General features: G+C 40.4%; 1 protein-coding gene across 18 annotated transcripts in view; it reads left to right on the plus strand.

The window, feature by feature from the left end:
• The window catches only part of CNOT1 (CCR4-NOT transcription complex subunit 1), a 59,273-nt gene that overhangs the window by 23,567 nt on the left and 13,260 nt on the right, over nt 1-22,446 (plus strand). For 5 of the 18 annotated variants that reach the window (XM_083514891.1, XM_083514888.1, XM_083514892.1 and 2 more), the window contains exons 14-38: nt 119-238; nt 1,548-1,670; nt 1,894-2,045; nt 2,760-2,910; nt 3,739-3,943; nt 4,218-4,361; nt 6,967-7,091; nt 7,917-8,203; nt 10,305-10,383; nt 11,486-11,722; nt 12,404-12,544; nt 13,512-13,691; nt 14,458-14,574; nt 14,773-14,883; nt 15,343-15,420; nt 15,705-15,882; nt 16,359-16,489; nt 16,615-16,911; nt 18,559-18,699; nt 18,782-18,886; nt 18,990-19,109; nt 19,606-19,797; nt 20,381-20,523; nt 21,986-22,094; nt 22,185-22,354. In XM_083514891.1, coding sequence (XP_083371017.1) covers nt 119-238; nt 1,548-1,670; nt 1,894-2,045; nt 2,760-2,910; nt 3,739-3,943; nt 4,218-4,361; nt 6,967-7,091; nt 7,917-8,203; nt 10,305-10,383; nt 11,486-11,722; nt 12,404-12,544; nt 13,512-13,691; nt 14,458-14,574; nt 14,773-14,883; nt 15,343-15,420; nt 15,705-15,882; nt 16,359-16,489; nt 16,615-16,911; nt 18,559-18,699; nt 18,782-18,886; nt 18,990-19,109; nt 19,606-19,797; nt 20,381-20,523; nt 21,986-22,094; nt 22,185-22,354 — 3,836 coding nt within the window. The remainder of the gene's footprint in view (nt 1-118; nt 239-1,547; nt 1,671-1,893; nt 2,046-2,759; nt 2,911-3,738; nt 3,944-4,217; nt 4,362-6,966; nt 7,092-7,916; nt 8,204-10,304; nt 10,384-11,485; nt 11,723-12,403; nt 12,545-13,511; nt 13,692-14,457; nt 14,575-14,772; nt 14,884-15,342; nt 15,421-15,704; nt 15,883-16,358; nt 16,490-16,614; nt 16,912-18,558; nt 18,700-18,781; nt 18,887-18,989; nt 19,110-19,605; nt 19,798-20,380; nt 20,524-21,985; nt 22,095-22,184; nt 22,355-22,446) is intronic. The other 13 variants (XM_083514879.1, XM_083514890.1, XM_083514895.1 and 10 more) reach the window with 6 other exon arrangements.

Here is a 22,446-nt window from a genome sequence, read left to right on the forward strand (position 1 = left end):
GGAACCTGTGATTTCAGTGTTACAGAGCAGCAAGGGACTTGCCATGTGCCAGTGTAATTGCTCTTTAAGAGCTAGATAATTTATGTAGTAATCTGAAATTGAGCTGATGTTTCCTTAGGGCCAGTCTCCTTCAATTCGCCAGCTCATCATGCATGCTATGGCAGAATGGTACATGCGAGGGGAACAGTATGACCAAGCAAAATTATCACGTATTCTAGACGTGGCCCAAGACTTGAAGGTGAGTTTGATTCTATTTTAATTATGTGGAAAGTGCTTTGACTTTAGTGTTGGGGTTGTGTGAGATGCAGGGTTTGGGAGTGGAGGAAAATAAGTATCACATCAGAGGACATGTTTATTCTAAGGACAGGAAGAGGTTATGTGTAGGAAGAGAAACTCATCTCTTTGCTTAATATGAAGCTGTGTTGCTAAATTTGTGACTTGCTAAAGTAATTTTTTCCATCTGCAGAGTTACTAAGATCCTGAGCTGTAGTTTTCTTTTTTGTTTTTATGATCTTGCATTAGAGCAACTCCAGAGACTCTTAAAAACTTGCAAAGTGTCACCGCCGTTGTATGTTTGCCTTTCCTCTTCATCAAGAAAGTGTGCAAGATTTTGGTGGCATTGAATATTATAACTCTATAGCTTTTACTAGACACTACTGGGTCAGCATTCATGTTATAACTCCCAAAGGAGCCCAGGGTGGCAATTTGGTTAAGTTTGGTTCAGCACTACTGAAGGCCCATCATTATTTGCTTATTTCAGGGAAGGTGTGTTGTCACCAGAAGGTATCAGTGTATTGCCTCAAGCTCCATGGCTATGCAACCTCTTTTTCTTTGGAGTTTGTACAAGAGCCCTTGCAACTGAAATGAATAGAAGTCCTGTATAGTGTATATTCCTCTAAAATTTAATGGGCAAGATAATGTTGGGTTTCCAGCAGTGATAGGAGCTCAAACCACCCATAAAAACTGCTCTCCCAAGCAACCAGGTGGTGAGGTAGGGGTTGGTTCTCCGGTATTCCTCCAGTCTTGCACAGGCAATTTCAAGGTCTGTTCCACCCAAGCATAGAAAGAGCCGTAACTGCTGAAGGAGGGAAGAGTGAGCAGTCCCACTTGTGGATAATGCGCACAGCCCACCCAGCTTTAATGGAAATGAGGGTGGTGAGGATTACTGTCAACAGGGTGCCTGCCACCTATAGATCAGAAAATAGGGAGAGAAGAATTACTTATGTCACTTTGCTGTGAAGCCTTCCACCCTAAGTGGCTTTGCCTTGCCTGTAGTCTTCCACATCTCCCCCCCTCCCCCACTTCAAATTCTTAGGTTGAAAGGAAAAGCAATGTGTCCAGTGTATTCTTCTCCCAGGAGGAGGAATTCCCACCCTGGAAGCTGCTTTGCTGGCTGCCGTCTCTGTCATGTTCTGTGTGACAGAAAAAAATGTTGGGAACTGAATCATATATAGATATGGTGGGGGAGGGTGTATGTGTGTAGGCTAATTCTGAGGGAAGCGTAGCCTGATACTTTGACTAGCAGTTTTCTAACTCTCTTTCTTTAGGCGTTGTCAATGCTGCTAAATGGTACTCCATTTGCCTTTGTTATTGACCTTGCTGCACTTGCCTCTCGACGGGAATACCTCAAACTAGACAAATGGCTCACAGATAAAATTCGGGAGCATGGGGTAAAGCAGGATTTTCTTAATTATTTTTGCATTTTTTTGGTGGTAACAGTCACTTTTTAAAAAAATGTTTCCCTGCAGTTTATAAAAATTGCTTTCAGCATGCACTCTTGAGTGATAATGTTGAGCTAATACCCAGTATTTTCTATATCATAATTTTGTTAACATTGTTGAACTATTGTTAAGTATGTGTATCCCACTGAAATTTGCACTTTTCCTTCCCTAGGAGCCTTTCATCCAAGCCTGTATGACTTTCCTAAAGAGAAGGTGCCCCTCTATCTTAGGTGGCCTTGCCCCAGAGAAAGACCAGCCCAAAAGTGCTCAGCTTCCTCCAGAGACACTGGCAACTATGCTGGCTTGCCTGCAGGCTTGTGCTGGGTAAGCAGATCACATCTTTTGGGATAGGCTGACAGTCTCATAAATGGTGGTTAAGAAGGTGAATTTACAAACTGGGAACTTGGCTATGAGCTCACTAGGTGGCCTTTGTGAGCTGCCATTTCTCAGCCACCTTCTCATCCTCGAGATCCTCTGTAGCACTGGCCTATCTGGCAAGGTTGGTGTAAAGTTTGTAATGTGTCTGTTTGGGAAGTGCTTTGAGCATTTTGGAAAAGTACTAAATAAATCCTAGTTTACTAGTTGCCTTGGGGCCATTATTAGGAAGTATGAAATCAGGGCTTTGGCAAATGCAGCCTTTGGACAGAGGGTTTTGCCTTTGCCAAGGTGCAGTGCTGTGTAATGAGTAGGATTTTGTATGTTTAGGTTGTACTTAAAAGCATATGTAGAAGAGTTGGAGATAACCCCGCAGGGCTATTTTTCACTTGTCTCTGGAGTTTGTAATACCTTGTTAGTTGGTTGGCAAGTTTGCCCTTCAGTTAAACAAGGGGTCAATATATATATTGGCTGATCAGTTGAAACAAGCCAGGTGATAGTTTTTCTGGTCTTGGGAGGTTGGGGAGCTCTTTCCTCTGGTCTAGTTGGGACATTGTGTTCCAGGCAGTGCTAGTGCTATCCTAGTTCTAAAGATAGCTCTCTTAGCACCTAGATAAAAGGGGGGTTTTATTGGCAAGTAAAAATAATTTCTTCTCTCATTAGAAGTGTGTCTCAAGAACTGTCAGAAACTATTCTAACTATGGTAGCCAACTGCAGCAATGTCATGAACAAAGCCAGGCAGCCACCACCTGGAGTTATGCCCAAAGGACGTCCACCAAGTGCTAGTAGCCTAGATGCCATCTCTCCTGTACAGGTATGTGGATGCTGAAAGAAACCAAAGTAGCATAATAATGGGAGGAGGTCCCTTTTTATATGTCTCTAAACTTATTTTTTTATTCATAATCAAATGTAATTCAAACATATTAATTGAAACCGTGCAGTTTAAGCACCATCTTTGAACCTGACATGTCTTTTTCATGGCTTCTTGGGTCAAGCAATGGTGCTAGATTGTAAGGACTTGTTATAACTGGGGCTTCTCAGTTCTCAGCTGAGCTGCTCTTTTAAAAACAAGGCACATATTAGTTGTTCACCACCACACACTGTCACTGCTTCTTCCAGGTTTAATAGGGAGGAAGACCTGGTTCTAGTAACTATATTCAGTGGTAGATATAATAGCCTTTCATGATTTACTTTCTGAAGATTTAATTTGGCACCATTCTGCAGACTAAAGATTAATTGAGCAGCTTTTCATTAATAAAAAGAAATTGTGTGATACTAACAAGCAAACAGTGACAGTAGCATTGTAAGGATTCTAAGCTTTCTTTTATAAGTTTCTCAGAGCTTTTTGTAAAAGTTAGCTGTTAAAGCTAAGTGGTTGCTTGGGCTCCAGACAAACTATTACTGTGCAGCCCAATCCCCAAAACCACAAGATGATGTTTAGTTTTAAAAGGTTATACAGAAATACCTTGCATTGCATGCGTTTTGAAGGTGGAGGATGCCTGACGGGTCTGTAAGAGTAGACCCAAAGTGTAAGGAATTGATGTGTGGTCTTAACTGATTTTGGCAAGGCTGATCTGAATGAAGTTTGATTGATATAGAAAATAACCCGTTGTCTCTTTTTGAATATTGATTTTATCCTCAGATTGATCCACTTGCTGCTGGGATGGCATCTCTCAGCCTAGGTGGTTCAGCAGTTCCACACACACAGAGTATGCCAGGTTTTCCTCCAAACTTGAGTTCTGCTTTTAGTACTCCACAGTCACCAGCAAAAGCATTTCCACCACTTTCCACACAAAACCAGAATACACCTTTCAGTGGGATTGGCGGACTCTCTTCACAGCTTCCAGGTACTTTTGTGTAAAGGGGCTGGTACTCATGGGAGGAATGTGGCTGCTTTTCCTATAATTCTGGCTGGGGCAAGCACTTCAAATTGTATCCAACTTAGTATACTCAGTGTAAACCCATTGAAACCAGTGGACATGATATTAGTTCTGTGAATTAATTTCAGTGGGCTGAATGAAAGTACCATGTTGACACTATTCAGGGTGGGAACAGCAAACAAATTATAATGTCTGCCAGCATTTGTAAACATAACTGAAATGATAATTTTATTTTTCTCAGTAGGTGGTCTTACAACAGGTAGTCTGGGCATAGGAACTGGGGCCCTTGGCCTCCCTGCAGTGAATAATGACCCATTTGTGCCAAGAAAACTGAGTACATCAGGATTGAACCAGCCTACATTCCAGCAGAGTAAGATGAAACCTTGTAAGTGGTAATGTTGTCTGATTGTGAAGTGTGACTGTGGATGTGCGGTAAATGTGAGTTTTCCCTCTAGGGTGGGGGCTGGCAGCGGTCTCTAAGGAGCCTTCTTTGCCCTCCCCAATATCTAGCCTTTCTCCCAGGAATCTTGGAGCATCTTATGTTGCGCTTCCAGGCAGTCTCCCATTCTTGTGGTGACTAAATTAAAACCTGCTTGGCTTTACCATGCTAATCGTGCTCCCAGCTACTGATGCCAAAAGCTTAACCTTGTACAGTTGTAGGTTCCAAGTAATTTCAGGTTTAAACCAACACAGATCAAGTGGTTTAACAGGCTTCATGAACGAACAGCTTTCATGTGAGTACTTCATAGAATTATTCACAATTGTCCTCAAGACCAATCTTGTGATATTAGACTAGGAAAATGTCCCTCAGTTTGATGGGAAAGTGGCATTGTGTACATAGTCTCTGCCACTTTTTAGTGACATTGCAATCTTGCCCAGAAATTGATTTTGGCCAGCTCATTGAGTCTATGCTACTTCTATTTGTCTGTTAACCCTCGTTCACTCAAAGTGTACCTTTCGTGTCCTTTGGTGATTTTTTTCATCTTATGGGTGTTTGGGCTGTGGGGGTTGGGAAACTACTTTGAATCATGAAGATGACACATGGAATAGGCAGCATCTTTCAAATCTTGCTGCTGAATATTTCCCAGTAAACCAGACTGAGGCAATGGCCAGAAAATAGGTGAAAGATGTAGAAATATGCTAGCATTGGTATTAGGGTGGGGTATTAGCAAGGGGTTAGGTGGCCAGTTGAATGTGGAATGCTTGGTGTTTGGTGTCAGGAATAGATAAAAGGACTCTTCTGGGCAGGGAAGACTTAAGTAGCGAGAACGTACGTCTACAGTTTGCAAGGCCATTATGTTTTGATAATCATAGCTACCTGCAAACACATTAATGTGAGCCTGTGGAGCAGAGATGATCTCTAATCTCTTGCTTTGCCTGAAGAAGTTTGAAAGTGTACCTGCACATTAATGTTCAGCATGCTGTGAGTGCTTGATGCATCCTGCCCAATATGCTAATCTAGGGATGAATGATACTTTAATTCTGCAGTCATTCAGATTTGCTTTCCTGGCTTCCAAAATAATTGCTAATGAAGAACAAATGTGTTCTCATAACTAAACCAGCCCTTTCCAAATAAAATTCTTGGTCTATATGCAGTCCCCACATATGTGTTACATGTCTGAGCTAAACACCATTCAGAACCCTTTAGAGCTATGCCACATTTTGGTGATGCAGACCTCGTTCTTTCCTGCTCAGTGCCTTCTTGACTGCTGCAGCAGCTTTTGGAGCTTGCTTCCTCCCATTTATACCACAACTTGGCCCTATTTTTCCTTGCTTTGCCAAGCTTCAGCTTTATTTTCTTATTCTCTCCTAGTGTATCCTCTTTTTAGTTGTCTCACAGTTTCTTCTCCTCTCATACCTATAGCACAGCGAACATTCTTCAAGAAATGCTGGGAAGATGGCTTTAATCTTCTATCTATAGATGGAGTAAATGTTCCTGGGTGAACAACATGCTGTTGACTGTTGCCCAAGTTGTCATGAATTCATGGCAATAGCTCCCTCTGCAATGCAGCAGTCTCCCATCGTGGAACCTCTTTCTTTCCTTATTGGGGTGGCTGTCCCCAACTTACTATGCTTCCTGCCTTGCTCTTGCCAATACTTCCCACCCCCCAAGTTCTTTCTCCAACTCCAATCACAATGATCAAGATTATGTGCACTTGATCCTTTGTTGTGATGTATCTGGTCTGATCTTTCGTGCCTGCTGAAGGTGGTCTTGGTGTTTCATCTTAACTGGAACTTAGTTCTTTTTATATTGTACCCAAATCCCAACTCACCAACTTTCTTACTAGGTCTGGATGACTATCAGATTTTCTATAAAGGAGCTTGCTTGCTGTCCCTATCAGTAATCTGTTCACATTTGACATGGGAAGTTACTACGTTCACAGCCTTGCAACCTTGCTTTCAGTGAAACGGTTACCCCTTTGATGTGAAAGTTTGAGTGGATGCTGTCATTGAAAGGACTGTACTTAACATACTGTTTTCCTGACAGTACCTTTCCCACCCTGAGGTAAGACAGCTTGCTAGTCTCCATACGTGGGACCACACACTGATCATGAAGAAGAAAGATGGGTTGCTTATCTGTAACTGTAGCTCTTAGAGTGGTTATCTGTGCTCACAGCTCACTTCTTTCTCCCTCTGCTGGTGTTGCTCTTCTTTGGTCTCTTTTGGGCAGCCACATCCTGCTGGCAAGCACCTTGGTAGCTGAGACAGGGCATCTTGCCAAAACCTTTCCGTGTCTTATCTCTACAAGTTTGGTTTGCAAAGGCACACACATCCACATGTAACTGAACGGAGGACCGCTCAAAGAACTACAGTGACAGGAAAGCAACCTCTTTGAGCTCATAATATGACTGAGACTGCATCATCATGAAATCTACTGAAATATTCCAAACTGCTTCTGTTCCCTTGGCATTGGATCTGTGATTATGAAATTAATACATTTTCCCTCCATTTTGTGTATTTATTTAATTAGTATCTACTTTTTTCAACAGCTGACTTATCTCAGGTATGGCCAGAGGCAAATCAGCACTTTAGCAAAGAGATTGATGATGAAGCCAACAGCTATTTTCAGCGTATTTATAATCACCCACCGCATCCAACTATGTCTGTAGACGAGGTGAGCTGTGGGTAGTAATGGCATCTCTCTCAACTTGCCCTTCTTCATTACTGTAGACTTTCTTTTCAGTCTTATGGAAAATTTGAGAAAGTAGGTACTTGCAACATTGCTTTTTGTTTGGTTGCAGTTTAAGGGAAATTTAAATTGTAAAATTCCAAAACGTATGTCCATACAGTTGCAGACAACTTTTGTGCAAGTGAAATTGGATGTTTGAAGTTGGGTCCAGTGGAAAGATAACGGTTCTGAAAGTTTTGTCTGCTTGTTATATGTCACAGTGGGGAAAAGTTATACTTCAGTTTGATTTGTGCCTCTGTTGGGTGAACACTTCTCCTGAGGGGAGGGGGTTGTTCCTAAATCAACAAAGTGCTACTTAGCAAAGAAAGCTGCAGTTGCTGAGCCTTAAATGTCTGGGTGACCCAGCACACTAAATTGGATCAAATTAGAGTCTCCCCTTTTAGAATGCATTTCTGAACACATTTTAGGCAATATTAGGACACACTATTTAATGTTTTGCGTTTACGGTGTTACAGTCATATAAACGTGTTACAGAATATAAACGTGCAAAACCCAGCATAATGACATAAACTTCAGTGAATGAGGCCAGCTGCATGTAGTGAGTATTATTTGTTCTTAGCGTTCTGATTCAAGCATGTTAACTGGAAAAACCCTTTTGACAAGTAAGCAGAATAGAAATAAATAATACATGTGAGATTTTCCCTAGCAAAATTTTTACTGGTTTTCTCAGCAAACTTTACTTTGTGTAGGTGCTCCAAGGGCTAAGCATAATAAACTGAGTCTCTTCATAACATTCTGATTTCTTTACAGGTGTTAGAAATGCTACAGAGGTTTAAGGACTCCAACATTAAACGAGAACGCGAAGTATTTAACTGTATGCTGAGGAACTTGTTTGAGGAATATCGGTTTTTCCCCCAGTACCCCGATAAAGAGCTGCACATAACAGCCTGCCTCTTTGGTGGGATAATAGAGAAAGGACTGGTTACATATATGGCGCTGGGCCTGGCCTTGCGCTATGTTCTTGAAGCCTTACGAAAGCCTTTTACATCCAAAATGTACTATTTTGGTATTGCTGCACTAGATAGATTTAAAAATAGGTGAGTGTGTTTTTATAATATTTCCAAAATGCATGGGGGAATCTCATAACTATATGCCTACTTCAGCAATATATTTAGCTTTCCAATACAAGGTTGACAGTATATTGCAGTTATTGAACATGTCTCACAGTAGAGACATAAATTAAATAGAACCTTCGGCTAATAAAGGGAATGCAGATTTTAAAATAAATGAAAAGGAAGTAAATTACTTATAGTCTGAATCTGATGAATCTGAATAGAAATTGCCTTAAAATGGCTTTGAAAGTATCAGTTGGCGTATATATATATTAATATTGCTACTGGGGGGGGAAGGAGAAAGCAAATCAGTGTTACTGGAAGTGAAGCTGCCTTGTAGACTTACAAAGACTAGGAGCAATCCAGCTAAAGTCGAGCCCATTTTTGTCTCATTTGTATTAATGGGAGGAGCCTCTTTCCCACTGAAATAACTTTGCCTGGATTGTACTTTATACGTTTGGGTCATGCAAGGTCACTCTCCCAAGATTCATTACGATGGAAAGCTTAACTTTCATCCATTTTGCAAGGCAGTATTCATGGCCCTCTAGAAACAACTAGTGGGGGCCTCACTTACCAGATGCCAACATGTCAAAAGTGCTGGTAAGTAGCTACTTCTTTGTTGCACAGTAGAAACCAGTATGAGTCCATTTCTCCTCTCCCCACAGCAGTGTGACCATTCCACATCCCAATAGTCAGTTTCCTCCCCTCTTCCTCTGTGTACTCCATGCCACCCCTGTGAATCCTATGGCAAGCACTCTGTGATTCTGCACCCTTCTATCTGTTTCAGACAGTTTGCATATTGTTCCTTATCTCTGCATCTTTGGAGCAAGATACATAGCTTCATACCCCTGTGGGAAAACTTGTCATGTTCAGGATAATTTCTGAAACCATAACTACTACAAGTTTTTAATGAAAGCTTGAGATTCACAGAACTTTAGTACACCTTTGGAACATCAGTGCAACTTGGGGTTTTGTTTAATATCCCTACTGAGAGACTTTGTAATTTTTATCCATTATTGCTCTGTACTGTTCTTCCTTTTGGTGCTGTATATTTGAATTGGTTTCTTGTTCAATAGAAATTTTCATTCAAAGAGCTGTCATAGTTTTACAGCTATCTAGCTGATAAAATGAGAGAGCATAAGGATTCCTATCTTTAATTCCTATCTTCCTATCTATCTAAGCAGACAGGTGTTCTAACAAACATATAGTTCTGAAATTGAAGTTAGCCTTCAAGACTGAGATTTCTTGACTTATTTAGTTATCAAAACATTTTTAAGGCTGAATTTTGCAAATTGGATTCTGTACCTATATTAGCCTTAAATTGCAGAATGTTCTGCATTAAAAACTGTTTCTGCATTTAGAAAGTTGTGGGGAGAGCTGCAGAAGAAAGAAGGCCAACAGGGTAGGGAATTCTAGAGGTGGTTAGAGGGGAGCAACAACAAGCTCTGTATTTAGTAAAGAGGCATATGTCTGCCATATGTCACTTGAGAAGACTGCTGTGGTTCTTCCAAAGATGTTATTGGGAACTATGAGAGCTATATTGACAAATTGATTGGGTTTTTAGAAAAGGGTAGCTAATAGCACAATCTGTGGGGGTGGCCCATAAATGTGGATCTAAGTCTTATTGTTTGGTAGGTTGGCCCCTTATTCTTGGTGGAGAAAGCCACCAATAGTTCCTAGGTACCACGATGGCTATGTTCTGCCTCCATGTTTGGAGACATTGTGCCTCTGAATACAAGTTGCTGGGAACTGCATGTGGAGTGAGTGCTGTTGTGCTCAGGTATTGCTTGTGGGCTTCCCATGGGCATCTAGATGGTCACTATGAAAACAAGAGTTCTTGACTTGATGGGCCTTTGTCCTAATTCAGCAGGTTCTTCTTGTGTCCTTGTGCTTATGCCTTGGCAGCATACAGTTGGAATCACTGGCTGCATCAATAGCATTCATACTTTTGCTAACTAGCTTGCATCTGGTAGAACCAGAAATCTTCACTGCAGATCCAGTATCAGTTAAGCCAAAGATTTAACCATTAATGTATTGATCAGGCCATTTGTTTTCTCCTACTAATGGATAGTTTTACTGTTGACAGATTGAAGGACTATCCCCAGTATTGTCAGCACTTGGCTTCCATTAGTCACTTTATACAGTTCCCTCATCACCTGCAGGAGGTGAGTGTTAAAGGCATGGACAGTGAGGGGTGGGGGAGGACATCTGAATTGAGTTAGGTGTATTTGCATATTGAAAAACCTCAGCATTCCATTAGTTTCATGCTTCAGGGTCCATTCAGTAGAAGGTACAAAAGGATCTGGAAAACTTGAGTGCGAGTAGCCCGTGCATCTGAGAGGAGAGAAACAGGTTAATCTTAATGCATGTCCGCTTTTCTGTAAACCTCCTTTCAAGGAGACCTGTAGCCCTTTGCCACTGGAAGTGTTCATTTGACAATTACATTAATCCTTGCCAAGCAGATTGTTATATGGTTGAGTTGTACATGGTCTTTCCTAGCAAATAAATCCATACCGCTAGGCACAGCAGTCTGTCTGCCCAGACCTTCTGAAAGCAAACAAAACCAGGGACAGTGGAATTAGGATTCTGAAGGTCTGATCCAAAGGCTGTAGTCCAAACACTAAAAGCAATGTTGGTTTAGGATCTCTACGTTAGTAACACACCAATCAGTGGGGATTTCTATATTTTATATGCAATATTGAATATTTACGTGTGATTAATAACACTGAAAGTCTTACCAATTGTAGTTCTTACACCTTTGCTTCAGAAAAGACAGCATTAGTCTCTTAGTTGTAATATCGTGTGTCATCTGTGGAAATGGGCTTCATCAGTGGTTGCAGGAAATTTGTTGTCCTTATCTAGACTATAGGATTTGGAATATTTCTACCCCTGGATTACTTCACTGTTTACTACTTTTTGCTCTCATTGAAGTCTGCAAGGAAGGCTTACCCTCCCTTGCAGAAGCAGGGCACATCTTGGATCTAGTTCCTGCTACTTCTGCTCCCACAGAATGGGAGAAAGACGATGGAGTGGAAAATCCAGGGTTAACATTGGAATTGCTAATTGATCCAAGACAAAAAGGAAACTTATAAAATACGTAAAATGTCTTTTGTTGGTGATTTCAGGCCATTTATGGAGTTTCATTTGTGCCACAAACTTCAAGGCCAAGAGTTTGGGGAGTAGTTCTAGAAGGCAGTTGTAAGATTTGTTACATACCTGTGGTTGTATGTTGAGTTTTAAGAGCTATATACTTCTTGTCTGTTATAGTACATTGAATATGGACAGCAGTCTAGAGATCCTCCTGTGAAGATGCAGGGGTCAATCACCACCCCTGGAAGTATTGCACTTGCCCAGGCCCAGGCCCAGGCCCAGGCTCAGGTTCCAGCAAAAACTCCTCTTGCTGGTCAAGTTAGCACTATAGTCACCACCTCTACTACCACTACTACTGTGGCAAAGACTACAATCACTCCAGTGGGTCGAGTCAGCTTCAAGAAGGATGTGCCAGTAAGTACATGAGCCATTTTACGGGAGGAAGTAGAATGAGATTACGCATGCATCAGTTCTTAGGAGTAAAACAAGGAAGATAAACCCCATCTAATGTTCATAGCATACACATATCACATGCAAAACCTCTGCTACTTTAACCACAGTTACACTCTAATAAAAAGGATTTGTTTTTCTTGTATGCCTAGTCTGGATAATTACCTGGCTAGTTTTGTTTTTTCTGTTGTTTTGCTATTAAATATCAAGCAGTTGTTTCCTTCCCTGTGTTGGCGTTAGCTGCTTCTCCTGCTTTCTAGTCTCACTCTTAGTTCTTCCAAACTGTTTTCGATGGGCCAGTTTCAACTAAGGAATCCTGCTGGGTTTACATTTCTGGCTGTTGTTTCTTGTACCATGAATTTCTACTTTGCTTAATGAAGTCATTTTTTTTCTTTCACTATTCTGTTGCCCATGTGAGCAAAAATCTTACTCCTCGTGTCTTATAGATTCCCAAGCTTAAGTTAACTCCTATCATTCACTAACACATAAACTAAATGTACACTCCTTTTTGCATGTATAACTGTTGTCTCCCTTTTGTAACTGTATTGTGAAATCCTGTTTATGCTATAGCATAAGTCCATGATGGTCTGTTGTATCATTAAATTAATCAACTCACTTCCTCAAATCATTTTTCTTGTTCTGCAGCCTTCTATTAATACAACCAACATTGACACCCTGTTAGTAGCCACAGATCAAACAGAGAGAATTGTTGAACCGCCTGAAAACGTGCAGGAAAAAATTGCTTTTATCTTCAACAACCTGTCGCAATCCAACATGACTCAGAAGGCAAGTGTCGCACAACATTTTAATCCTGATAATTTATGTTCCTTGAGTGATTCTTATACATATAGAGAACTAACTAGAATTATGCCTATGTATGCATGCCAAAGGTTCTTTTATTTAGCAGCCTTCCAAAATTTTAGAATTGTAAACATAAAATAAATATAATGAGTTAACATATAATAAGTAAAATCTAAAATAATTTTGGGATAGTCTTTTGTGCCTTTGGTAGTCCTTTAGCTGTTCATATATTGGGAAAATGTGATCAGATTTGTCTACCAAAAGGTCAAAAACTTTAAACCTTATCTGCTGCCAGATTTCTGCAGGGACATTTTATCATCTGCAACTGATACTACTTAACGGAAAAGAGGCATTGCGTACATATTTGTTCTATCAGGTCTCTGTATTGCATAATTGGCTCTCCATATTCCTAATTGAACATAAAAAGTAATGTTGGGAGCCAGACTCTGCTTACCTTAATCATTTATTACTTGATGTACGTTTCTTTTCATTTATGGCTTCCAAACCGTGGAAGAAGCCTAGCAAAATAATGCTTTGGCACTCCTTACAATGTTTTAATATATGCTATAAGCCGCCCTGAGTAGCTGGGGAAACCCAGCCAAATGGGTGGGATATAAATAATAAAATCATTATTATTAATCAAGAGAAGTATTATGCAAATCTATTTTATTTGCATGATTTCTAGAGATCTCTGAATTCTGATTTTCTTGGCTTATAATATTTCTAGCTCAGAGTCCACATAACATTGTTCATGATGAGTTAGCAGGAGAGGAAGAAATAAATGGCTTTACAGCAGGAAATAAATGGTTAATTGAAGTAAGCAAATCAATTAGTAAGCTAGTTAGGTTCCAAGTCTTGGTAACTGAATGTTTTCACTGGAATGAATGCTTGTGAGTATCACGAACATTATGTTTCATTGATCCATTTCCCTTTAACGTGTTTATGGAGCCAGGTTGAAGAACTGAAAGAAACAGTGAAAGAGGAGTTCATGCCTTGGGTTTCACAGTACCTTGTGATGAAGAGAGTTAGTATTGAGCCAAACTTCCACAGCCTTTATTCAAATTTCCTTGACACACTTAAGAATCCAGAATTCAACAAAATGGTTCTCAATGAAACCTACAGAAATATCAAGGTGCGTGTTCCCAGTTGCTCTTTTTTGTGACATGAATGTTAACTGAAAAATATTTGCTTTCAGGGAGGCACTGCAAAAGCAAAAAAAAAAAAAAAAAAAATTCTCCCATGTATACCACCACCTTCATAAGATTATGCTGCAGCTGCTGCAATAAAACAATGAACAGAGCTAGATGCTGCTATTTTGAAAACTAATTGTACTTGATCATCAAAGTAATGTGTTGGTGGACTACCTTGATTGCTGTTTCTGTGCTACAGATGGGCCCTGGAGCATTGTTTTCAGTTGTCCTTCAGGGACCCAAACAGTTAGCTCCCAAATAAGTAGTTTGCCTTTCTAGGAGAAGTGATCTCCTGAGCAAGATCACAGAGAGGAAAGTACTCCATATCATTTTGCTGTTTTCAGTTGGTTAAATTGATTTTTCTGCTTTTAGAGCTCATGTTTTGTTTTATTCTGTTTTTACCTTGTGTACTGCTTTGATGACTTTATGCCTTGAAGCAGTCTATAAACTAATTTAATAATAACATATACATGCTATATTATAAGCATTTTATCACATATGTTTTAATATATTTCTGAGATTGTTTATTTACTTTCCTTTTCTTTTCCTGCTTTATAGCTATAGGCTGTATTTGGTTGACCAATTAAAATTTGTTGTTTGAAATAACATTAGTCTAATTCTACAAGAAGATGGTTAATGCAGTTTCATGGATTTACCATGGTTTCCTGCTAACTAAGATTTCATCTCTCTGGAATATAAATCCTTCAGGTGCTACTCACATCAGATAAAGCTGCTGCCAACTTTTCAGACCGGTCCTTGCTGAAGAACCTAGGTCACTGGCTGGGGATGATCACACTGGCTAAAAACAAACCCATCTTGCACACGGTGAGACTGGGTGGAAGAGAAAAACATAAACTGGCTTTAAGGCTAGAAACTTTAGTGCATGCTTAAATCAGCTCGGTTTTTGGTGCCTTTTTATAATGGGGGGGGGGGCTATGTAGAAAATTTAAAAAAGAAAGGAATCTGATTTGTGGGTGTGAGACTGCCCATTACTGGGTTTAATTTATACTCATTTTATTGTAGGACTTGGATGTGAAATCCTTACTGCTGGAGGCTTATGTTAAGGGACAGCAAGAACTTCTGTATGTCGTGCCATTTGTTGCCAAAGTTTTGGAATCCAGTGTGAGAAGTGTGGTAAGTATTATGTCCTGTGACAAACAAGTAGACGGAATTGGTCCAAGACTCTTGGCAGCCTAAGCCAAAGCACAGGACAGTGCTCCTCACATTGAACAGAGATAAAACAACTGGACTTTCAGATGAATCTTAGTTTAGTACTGGGGACAGGGGTTTTGGTTTTTGCTACTCCTTGACTGGCAAGCATGGGCAGGGAAGTAGGTGGACAGAGGTGATGACACTTGCAGAATCTTGCATATATTTTGTGTCATGTGTGTTAGTTCAAAGCAGAGGTGGGACCTTCTGGTTAGTGTTGATGATAGCTGGCAGCCATCGGCATCTGGAGGCCACTGGGTTCTCCTCCTTGGCTTAAAGTTTACAGCCTCGTGTTTCCATTGTTTTGCTAACACCATTTAAATGATGTTCTAGCCCCCTTTTTGAAACAGGACTGTTAACTTTATCATTCCACTCTTTTTGTAGGTTTTCCGGCCTCCAAATCCTTGGACCATGGCTATTATGAATGTACTAGCAGAGCTGCACCAGGAACATGACTTAAAAGTAAGTTTCAGTTTGCTGCTTTGAGCTCCTCAGCATTGGTTTGTTTTTGAACAACTTGTTACAATGCATCTGTTTGAAGATTTGAGCTTAGCTAGTGAGCCGTAGCCAGTTTAATGAGAATAGACTTTCTCCAGAAAATTACGCATGTTCCAATGGTTTTCACCTCATTCAAAATATTTGCCTTGAAGCATGTAGCTCTTCAGAACTTGCCTTAAGATTTATATAGCAGGTATACATAACTAATAATTACATTATTAAACCTGAAATCATTAAATATTGTACAGCTGAATCTGAAGTTTGAAATTGAAGTGCTCTGCAAGAACCTTGCCCTTGACATCAGTGATCTGAAACCTGGGAACCTCCTAAAAGACAAAGATCGATTGAAAAGTTTGGATGAACAGCTGTCTGCTCCAAAGAAAGATGTAAAACAACCAGAAGAGCTTCCACCAATTACGACCACTAGTAAGTATCAAGGATGATTCATACAGTCATCCTTGTATCATACAAATATAGCCTGCACCTCACAGGGAAATTAGTAAGGAATCTTCTTTCTATTATCTGTTCTCTCTTAGTCTTAATATTATTAACACTACAATTGTTTTAGCAAACCTGGAGACAGGGAATTCAGTTTAGGCCTGGGTAGAGTAACCTTTCACAAGATACCCTCCCACGTCCTGGTAATAGGAATGCTACAGTAAATTCTAGTACTCATTCTACCTGAGCAGTTCACCTAATTCCAGATTGCTTTTCAAGTGACATCTCTGATATCAAAGATAATAGCATTGTCGGACTTATCAGCATGACTTTAGACCTGAGCAAACACTGTCATATTGGTTGCCAAAATTCTTTTGTTTCCTATAAAACAAGTTTGTAGTATTGAATCTATGTTAGGACATACTCTGAAAACTTTTCGCCTTTTTGCTCTTGTATTTTCTCAGCTGCTTCTACAACACCAGCTACCAGCACCACTTGCACAGCTACTGTTCCCCCACAACCACAGTACAGTTACCATGACATCAATGTTTACTCCCTGGGAGGGCTAGCTCCACACATTACGCTCAATCCAACGGTAAGCTTTTAGACCTGGTCACTTTGAGAAGACTTCCACCTTTAGGTTGGAAGGGATAATTTTATGCTTTCTTTCAATGGTGTATAAAAAGTTGACATTGACTCTTGGTTGTTTTGCCTTCTCAGATTCCATTGTTCCAGGCCCATCCACAGTTGAAGCAGTGTGTGCGCCAAGCCATAGAGCGTGCAGTCCAAGAACTTGTACATCCTGTTGTGGATCGGTCCATTAAAATTGCCATGACTACGTGTGAGCAGATAGTGAGAAAGGATTTTGCACTAGATTCAGAAGAGTCACGCATGCGTGTAGCGGCACATCACATGATGAGGAATTTGACTGCTGGTATGGCTATGATCACCTGTAGGGAGCCTTTGTTGATGAGCATAGCTACCAACCTGAAGAACAGCTTTGCCACTGCATTGCGGGTATGTGTGCAGTTTATAAGAGACTTTTTTTTGAAGCAGAGTAAGTTAAACCCATGTTTTGTGGCATTGCATTCTAGCAAGATTTGTCAGTACTCTGTTTCTTTGCAGGTAGGAGTTAGTTTCATGATGTATCTTAATGCCCTGCTCAGATTCAATAGTATAGAAAGGTGATGAGAATGCGGACTGAACTAGATTTGAAGTCAGATGTGTCTGCATTTAACCTACACGTTTTTAAAATGCAAATAGGATTAAAAGAGATTTTTTTTGTCAGCTGGGAAGGAAAGGTTTCGTGCGCACACCTTTTGCCTTCTGCAGTCCTGATAATTATTGCCTCCCCTCAGCAGCTGTTGTTTGCATCCTGATCTATGAATTGTGCGTTGAAGATTTCGGAAGACCACGTCTCATCCGTTACCATTTTCCATTGTTTGAAATTAATAACCCATTGTTAAATCCAGTCTCAAGTTGTCTTCTTTGTTGTTCTTTACCTTTGCTTTTCCAGTGACGTGCTGTGGAGAACTTCTGCTGTATTTTTTCCATGGGGGGGGGGGGCGGAATCCATTGTTCTCTAAAAGAACAGTGGATAGGGATATTGTCAGTGGATATTGTTTTTGCAGCTGGCTTGTTATTAAACTAACCATCGTTAGTGTTAAACCACAATTCCAGGTTCAGATGAAGCAGGAACCTGTGATCAACTAAAAAAGGAAGTGAAAACCTTTGCACTTCTTTTCAGCCATGCAAGAGGAGGGGAGGAGTGATGGGCAAGGGCATGGCTAGCAGGCTCATTCACATTTTGCTAAACTGTAGTTTAGACTTGTGGCCAATAAGTAGACTTTAGCATTTGCTTTAGTTCATCTGTGAAACAATTCTGCTTGACTTTCTGAACACTTGCTATGTGGCCCATGGTTGATGCAACAACAACTTCAAATAAAGGCTATGGAAGCAAGTGAAGTTTACAACAAACACACACAGCCTTGCAGCTGTAACTGCACTAGTTCTTCATGGAGTGAATCTTCTTGTGTTCACTTTTCTTGGCATTATAACAGGCATGAGAATGCCCGTTTTGATATTGAGGCTGAATAAAACCTTGCAGCACTAAGGAGTGGTATGAGTAATGGCTTTACGAGAGTCTTGCCATTAGCAGATAAGAATTCTGTTGATTTGTCAGACAGCATTAATCAAGATCATTTTTCCTGATTTGTAGAAGAAACGAGAAGAAATAAGGGCAGCCTGTTACTGAAGGATCTTTTACTATAAGATCTTTTGCTGTGGTTTAGTAAAGCCATTAGTTCCAGTACATTGGTTTTTGCATTTGTGTATACTAATGAGGGGAAATATCCCATTACTGCATTTAGAGGGCACCTATGATAAGTGAGTTCAGTCCTATGCCTGGAACTTAATTCAGAAAAAAGCACATACATAGAATTGCACTAGAATTATGTAATGTGGGGCACATGCTAATTATTTGGCAGATTTTTTCCCTTTTGTTTATATGTAGATTTTGAATGAAGCATGTAATTTGCTTGATGGTTTACTTTATGCTAACTCCATGCAAAGCGATGCCATATTTATGAACATCTGTAACTGACATTATGAGTATTTGCTCACTGTGGGCATAGTCCTTTTTTAATGGCTTGCTTTTTAAAATAGGCAGCCTCACCACAGCAGAGGGAGATGATGGAGCAGGCAGCAGCACAGTTAGCCCAAGATAACTGTGAGTTGGCATGCTGTTTCATTCAGAAGACAGCCGTAGAAAAAGCAGGCCCTGAGATGGACAAGAGGCTGGCCACTGTAAGTATGTTGCAGAGTTTCAGTTAAAAGTTAAATCATGTGATTACCAAGTCATTCATATTTTCTTCTTCTTTTTTTCCAGGAATTTGAGCTCAGAAAACATGCCAGGCAAGAGGGTCGTAGGTACTGTGATCCTGTAGTATTGACTTATCAGGCTGAACGGATGCCAGAACAGATCAGGTTGAAGGTGCGAAATTAAGAGAATTAAAAGAATGATCAATGCCACAATATCAGTTGGGAGGCCTTGTTGGAGTCTTCTACTTATCCAAATTTTCCTACTTTCTTTTAAGGTTGGTGGAGTGGACCCAAAGCAGCTAGCCGTTTATGAAGAATTTGCACGCAATGTTCCTGGTTTCTTACCAACCAATGACTCAACCCAACCCACAGGAATCCTAGCTCAGCCTATGAAGGTAGAAATCCAGTTGAGATGGTTGAAGTGATTCTGAGGTTAAAATAAACTACACTGTGACCATTTATTTTACAAGTTATTGGAGGCTTCCAGAAAATAGTGAGGTTGCTTATTGTTTGTGCTTCTTTTCAAAGCTATACAGTCTAATAGTATTATTTGAAAGTCAGAATGAAATACCACACAAAGAAATTTAGATTATAAACTCTGTGGGAGCTAATTACGTAAACCAGTTCACTGATTACCCCTCCCCTTTTTTAATCCATGATGATTTATCAGACACTTAATACTTTGTTTCATTATAAACTGTTCACAATAAAATCTGCAGATGATTTGCTTTTAGCTAAATGTTAAGTGTAAAAAGTACCAGCCAATATTGCTGGTGAAAGCAGTAATGGAATGAAAAAGTTATTGAGAAATCTGTCACGATGAATGGTCAGAATTCTCATTCATTAGCATTCATATAACTAATAAAGTATTCTTGATTTCTTTTAAATCAGCAAGCCTGGGCAACAGATGATGTCGCGCAGATCTATGATAAATGTATGGCAGAACTGGAGCAGCACCTTCAGTCCGTTCCTCACACCCTGTCTATGAATCCACAGACTCAAGCCTTGCGAAGCCTTTTGGAGGCTGTTGTTGTGGCTCGTAATTCTCGTGATGCTATTGCAGCCCTTGGACTGCTACAGAAGGTTTGTGTATGAACTTGCTTCATTGTATATTTGTGACTCCTGGGCCATGGAGAGAGGCTCACTTTATCCGAAGCTTTCTGCTGTAGAAACATGCACACAGTTACAGCATTAAACTACTTGAACTGAACACAGGATCAGAACAGTCAGGATTGAATACAGATTATTCTGGGAAAATACATACTATTTAAGAAAAGCTGCTTTCCAAGTGGTGAGGAAGGATCCTTCTATAGTGGATATAGCGGTTCCTCCTGCCATCTGCTGTTTTTTGCTGTGTTTTCTGGGCTGTTGTGTAGGAGGCTTTAAAAACAGTTGCTTGGGAATGTCTGTCATTAGAAGCCCTTTTACCGCCCAATTGCCGCATTCCCTTGTGGGCTACTCTTTCAAAGCTTGAGTGCTGGTGGTGAGCATTGTTGGAGGCAAAAGTACAAGGATGATGTACAGCGATGATGATGATGATAATGGGCTGCATTCATACTATGCAAAAGCCACCGAATGCATTGTCTCCCAAGAGCAAAACAGTTTGATTCCTCTCTAAATGACTCAGTAAGATGTTGCTTTTAAGTGTTTGCTCCTCTTCCTACAGGCAGTTGAAGGTTTGTTAGATGCCACCAGTGGTGCAGATGCTGACCTCCTCCTCCGCTACCGGGAATGTCACTTGCTTGTTTTAAAAGCACTGCAGGATGGGCGTGCTTATGGGTCTCCATGGTGCAACAAGCAGATTACAAGGTCAGTGATGAAAGAATAAAACTTTGAAGGCTGTAGAAGCTCTATTTAAATATGTTTATTTAAATATATTATGATTTTGGCCAACATAAGGATTTCACCTAGTAAGTTACTGCCCTGTATCCCACTCAGTTACATAATGAGTTGCATAAGTGCCATATGGATTCAGTAGTCAAGGGTTTGGGGCTTTCTCCTGAAATAGGATATTGGTGTGAGAATTAAGTTGGGTGATAAAAGAGGTAAACTACCATTCATGCAACTTAAACAAAACTGACCCCTTGTCTGGATTGAGAGTCTGGTGTGGCGGGGCTTAAAACATTTTTGTCCCGTCCCCCCATTGCAGTTTCTATTTGAATTGGAGAGCCTGCACCTGCTACCTTCATTCAGAGATCAATTTCCATTCATGCAGTGGAAGTTTCATTAAACTGTGGCAGGTGCAGGGGACATGAGCCGTGCTAGGGCCCCAATTCCTGCCCTATTTGCTTTTTTTTTTTTTTTTTTTTAGCCATTCACACAATTGCTAGTTTAATCTAGTTTGGATCTAAAACTTGCAGTATGAATATTTTTCGATTCCTAAAATAGTTATTCTGTGACTTTGTGGTTTTACGTTGTTAAAAGCTGCTCCTAGCAATGTGGCTACAGTTTCTGGTTATTGTCTGTTGGTATTTACACATATAAGCTGTAAAAGAGGAAATAAAAAAGCCGGATAGAATTTATTTTACTTTATTTTGCTTTCCATGCGTTGTTGGTGTAGGACCCTAGAAGTGTATTGGCTTGCAGTTGGCTGTCATAATATGGATACAGGCAAGGGTTCACCTTGCTGTTGTCAACATTTCAAGATGTTAGCTAATTCCTGTTTCCATTTCCAGAAACTAACCATTTAAAATAGATGATGCTCCTCTCCTAACCAACAATCTTATGGAAAGCAATAGACTTAGATGTGAGGGTTTGGCACTCTAGATGGCTGCCTGTGCTGTTTCTGGTCTTTATGGGTCATTTGATCCTCAGAATTCTGACCAAGTGTTTGCAGCTAATTGTTCTCTTGGGCAAGTGTTTGGTTCACAAAATTTTCAGCAGTGGTGCTTTTGAGTTTTTCTACCCAGACCCCTTTCCCATGCACTTCAAATTTGAGGTTTCCTGCTCTTGCCTCACATGCTTTCAGGTCATCAGAGGATAGGCATCTGATCTGCTGCTCCTGTCTGGAAAGGGTTTTTGTGTTCTCCATTTATGGAATTGCTAGTGGGTGGACAGTCTTTTGTAAATGGGGCAGCTGGACTTTAATCTGCTCCTTCATCTTCAGCTACGAAGTCTGTTGGCTTTCTTAACATGGGGCAGTTACAGTCAGCTGGTGTTTCTGAAATGAATGTGTGGAATAATTGGAGAGAAAGCTACCTCTCTGTGTGTTTTGAAACTTGAGACTGAGGAGAAAACAAAGTTAACACAAGAAAACATCTAATTTTTCCAGGTGCCTGATAGAATGTCGAGATGAATATAAATACAATGTAGAAGCAGTGGAGCTACTGATCCGTAACCACCTAGTTAACATGCAGCAGTATGACCTCCACCTGGCTCAGGTGAGAAACTGCCGCCAAGTTAGTTATTAAATCTCTGCTTATGCTTTAGAAGGAAAACTGTTCACATTCTTGCCTTCTTTTTCTTGACAGTCAATGGAGAATGGCTTGAACTACATGGCAGTGGCATTTGCAATGCAGCTGGTGAAAATCCTCTTGGTGGATGAAAGAAGTGTGGCTCACATAACAGAAGCAGATCTGTTTCACACCATTGAAACTTTGATGAGAATTAATGCTCACTCCAGAGGGAATGCACCAGAAGGGTAATGTTAAGAGTGTTGAGTGCCAGTGAAGGAATGTTTCCTGCTAGTGCAAGTTTGGCAATGATGATGATGTGAGGCTCTGCCATTCCTGT

Source organism: Podarcis liolepis (genome assembly GCF_965112155.1).
Source record: "Podarcis liolepis genome assembly, chromosome: 7".
In the NCBI taxonomy this organism is placed as follows: Eukaryota; Metazoa; Chordata; class Lepidosauria; order Squamata; family Lacertidae; genus Podarcis; species Podarcis liolepis.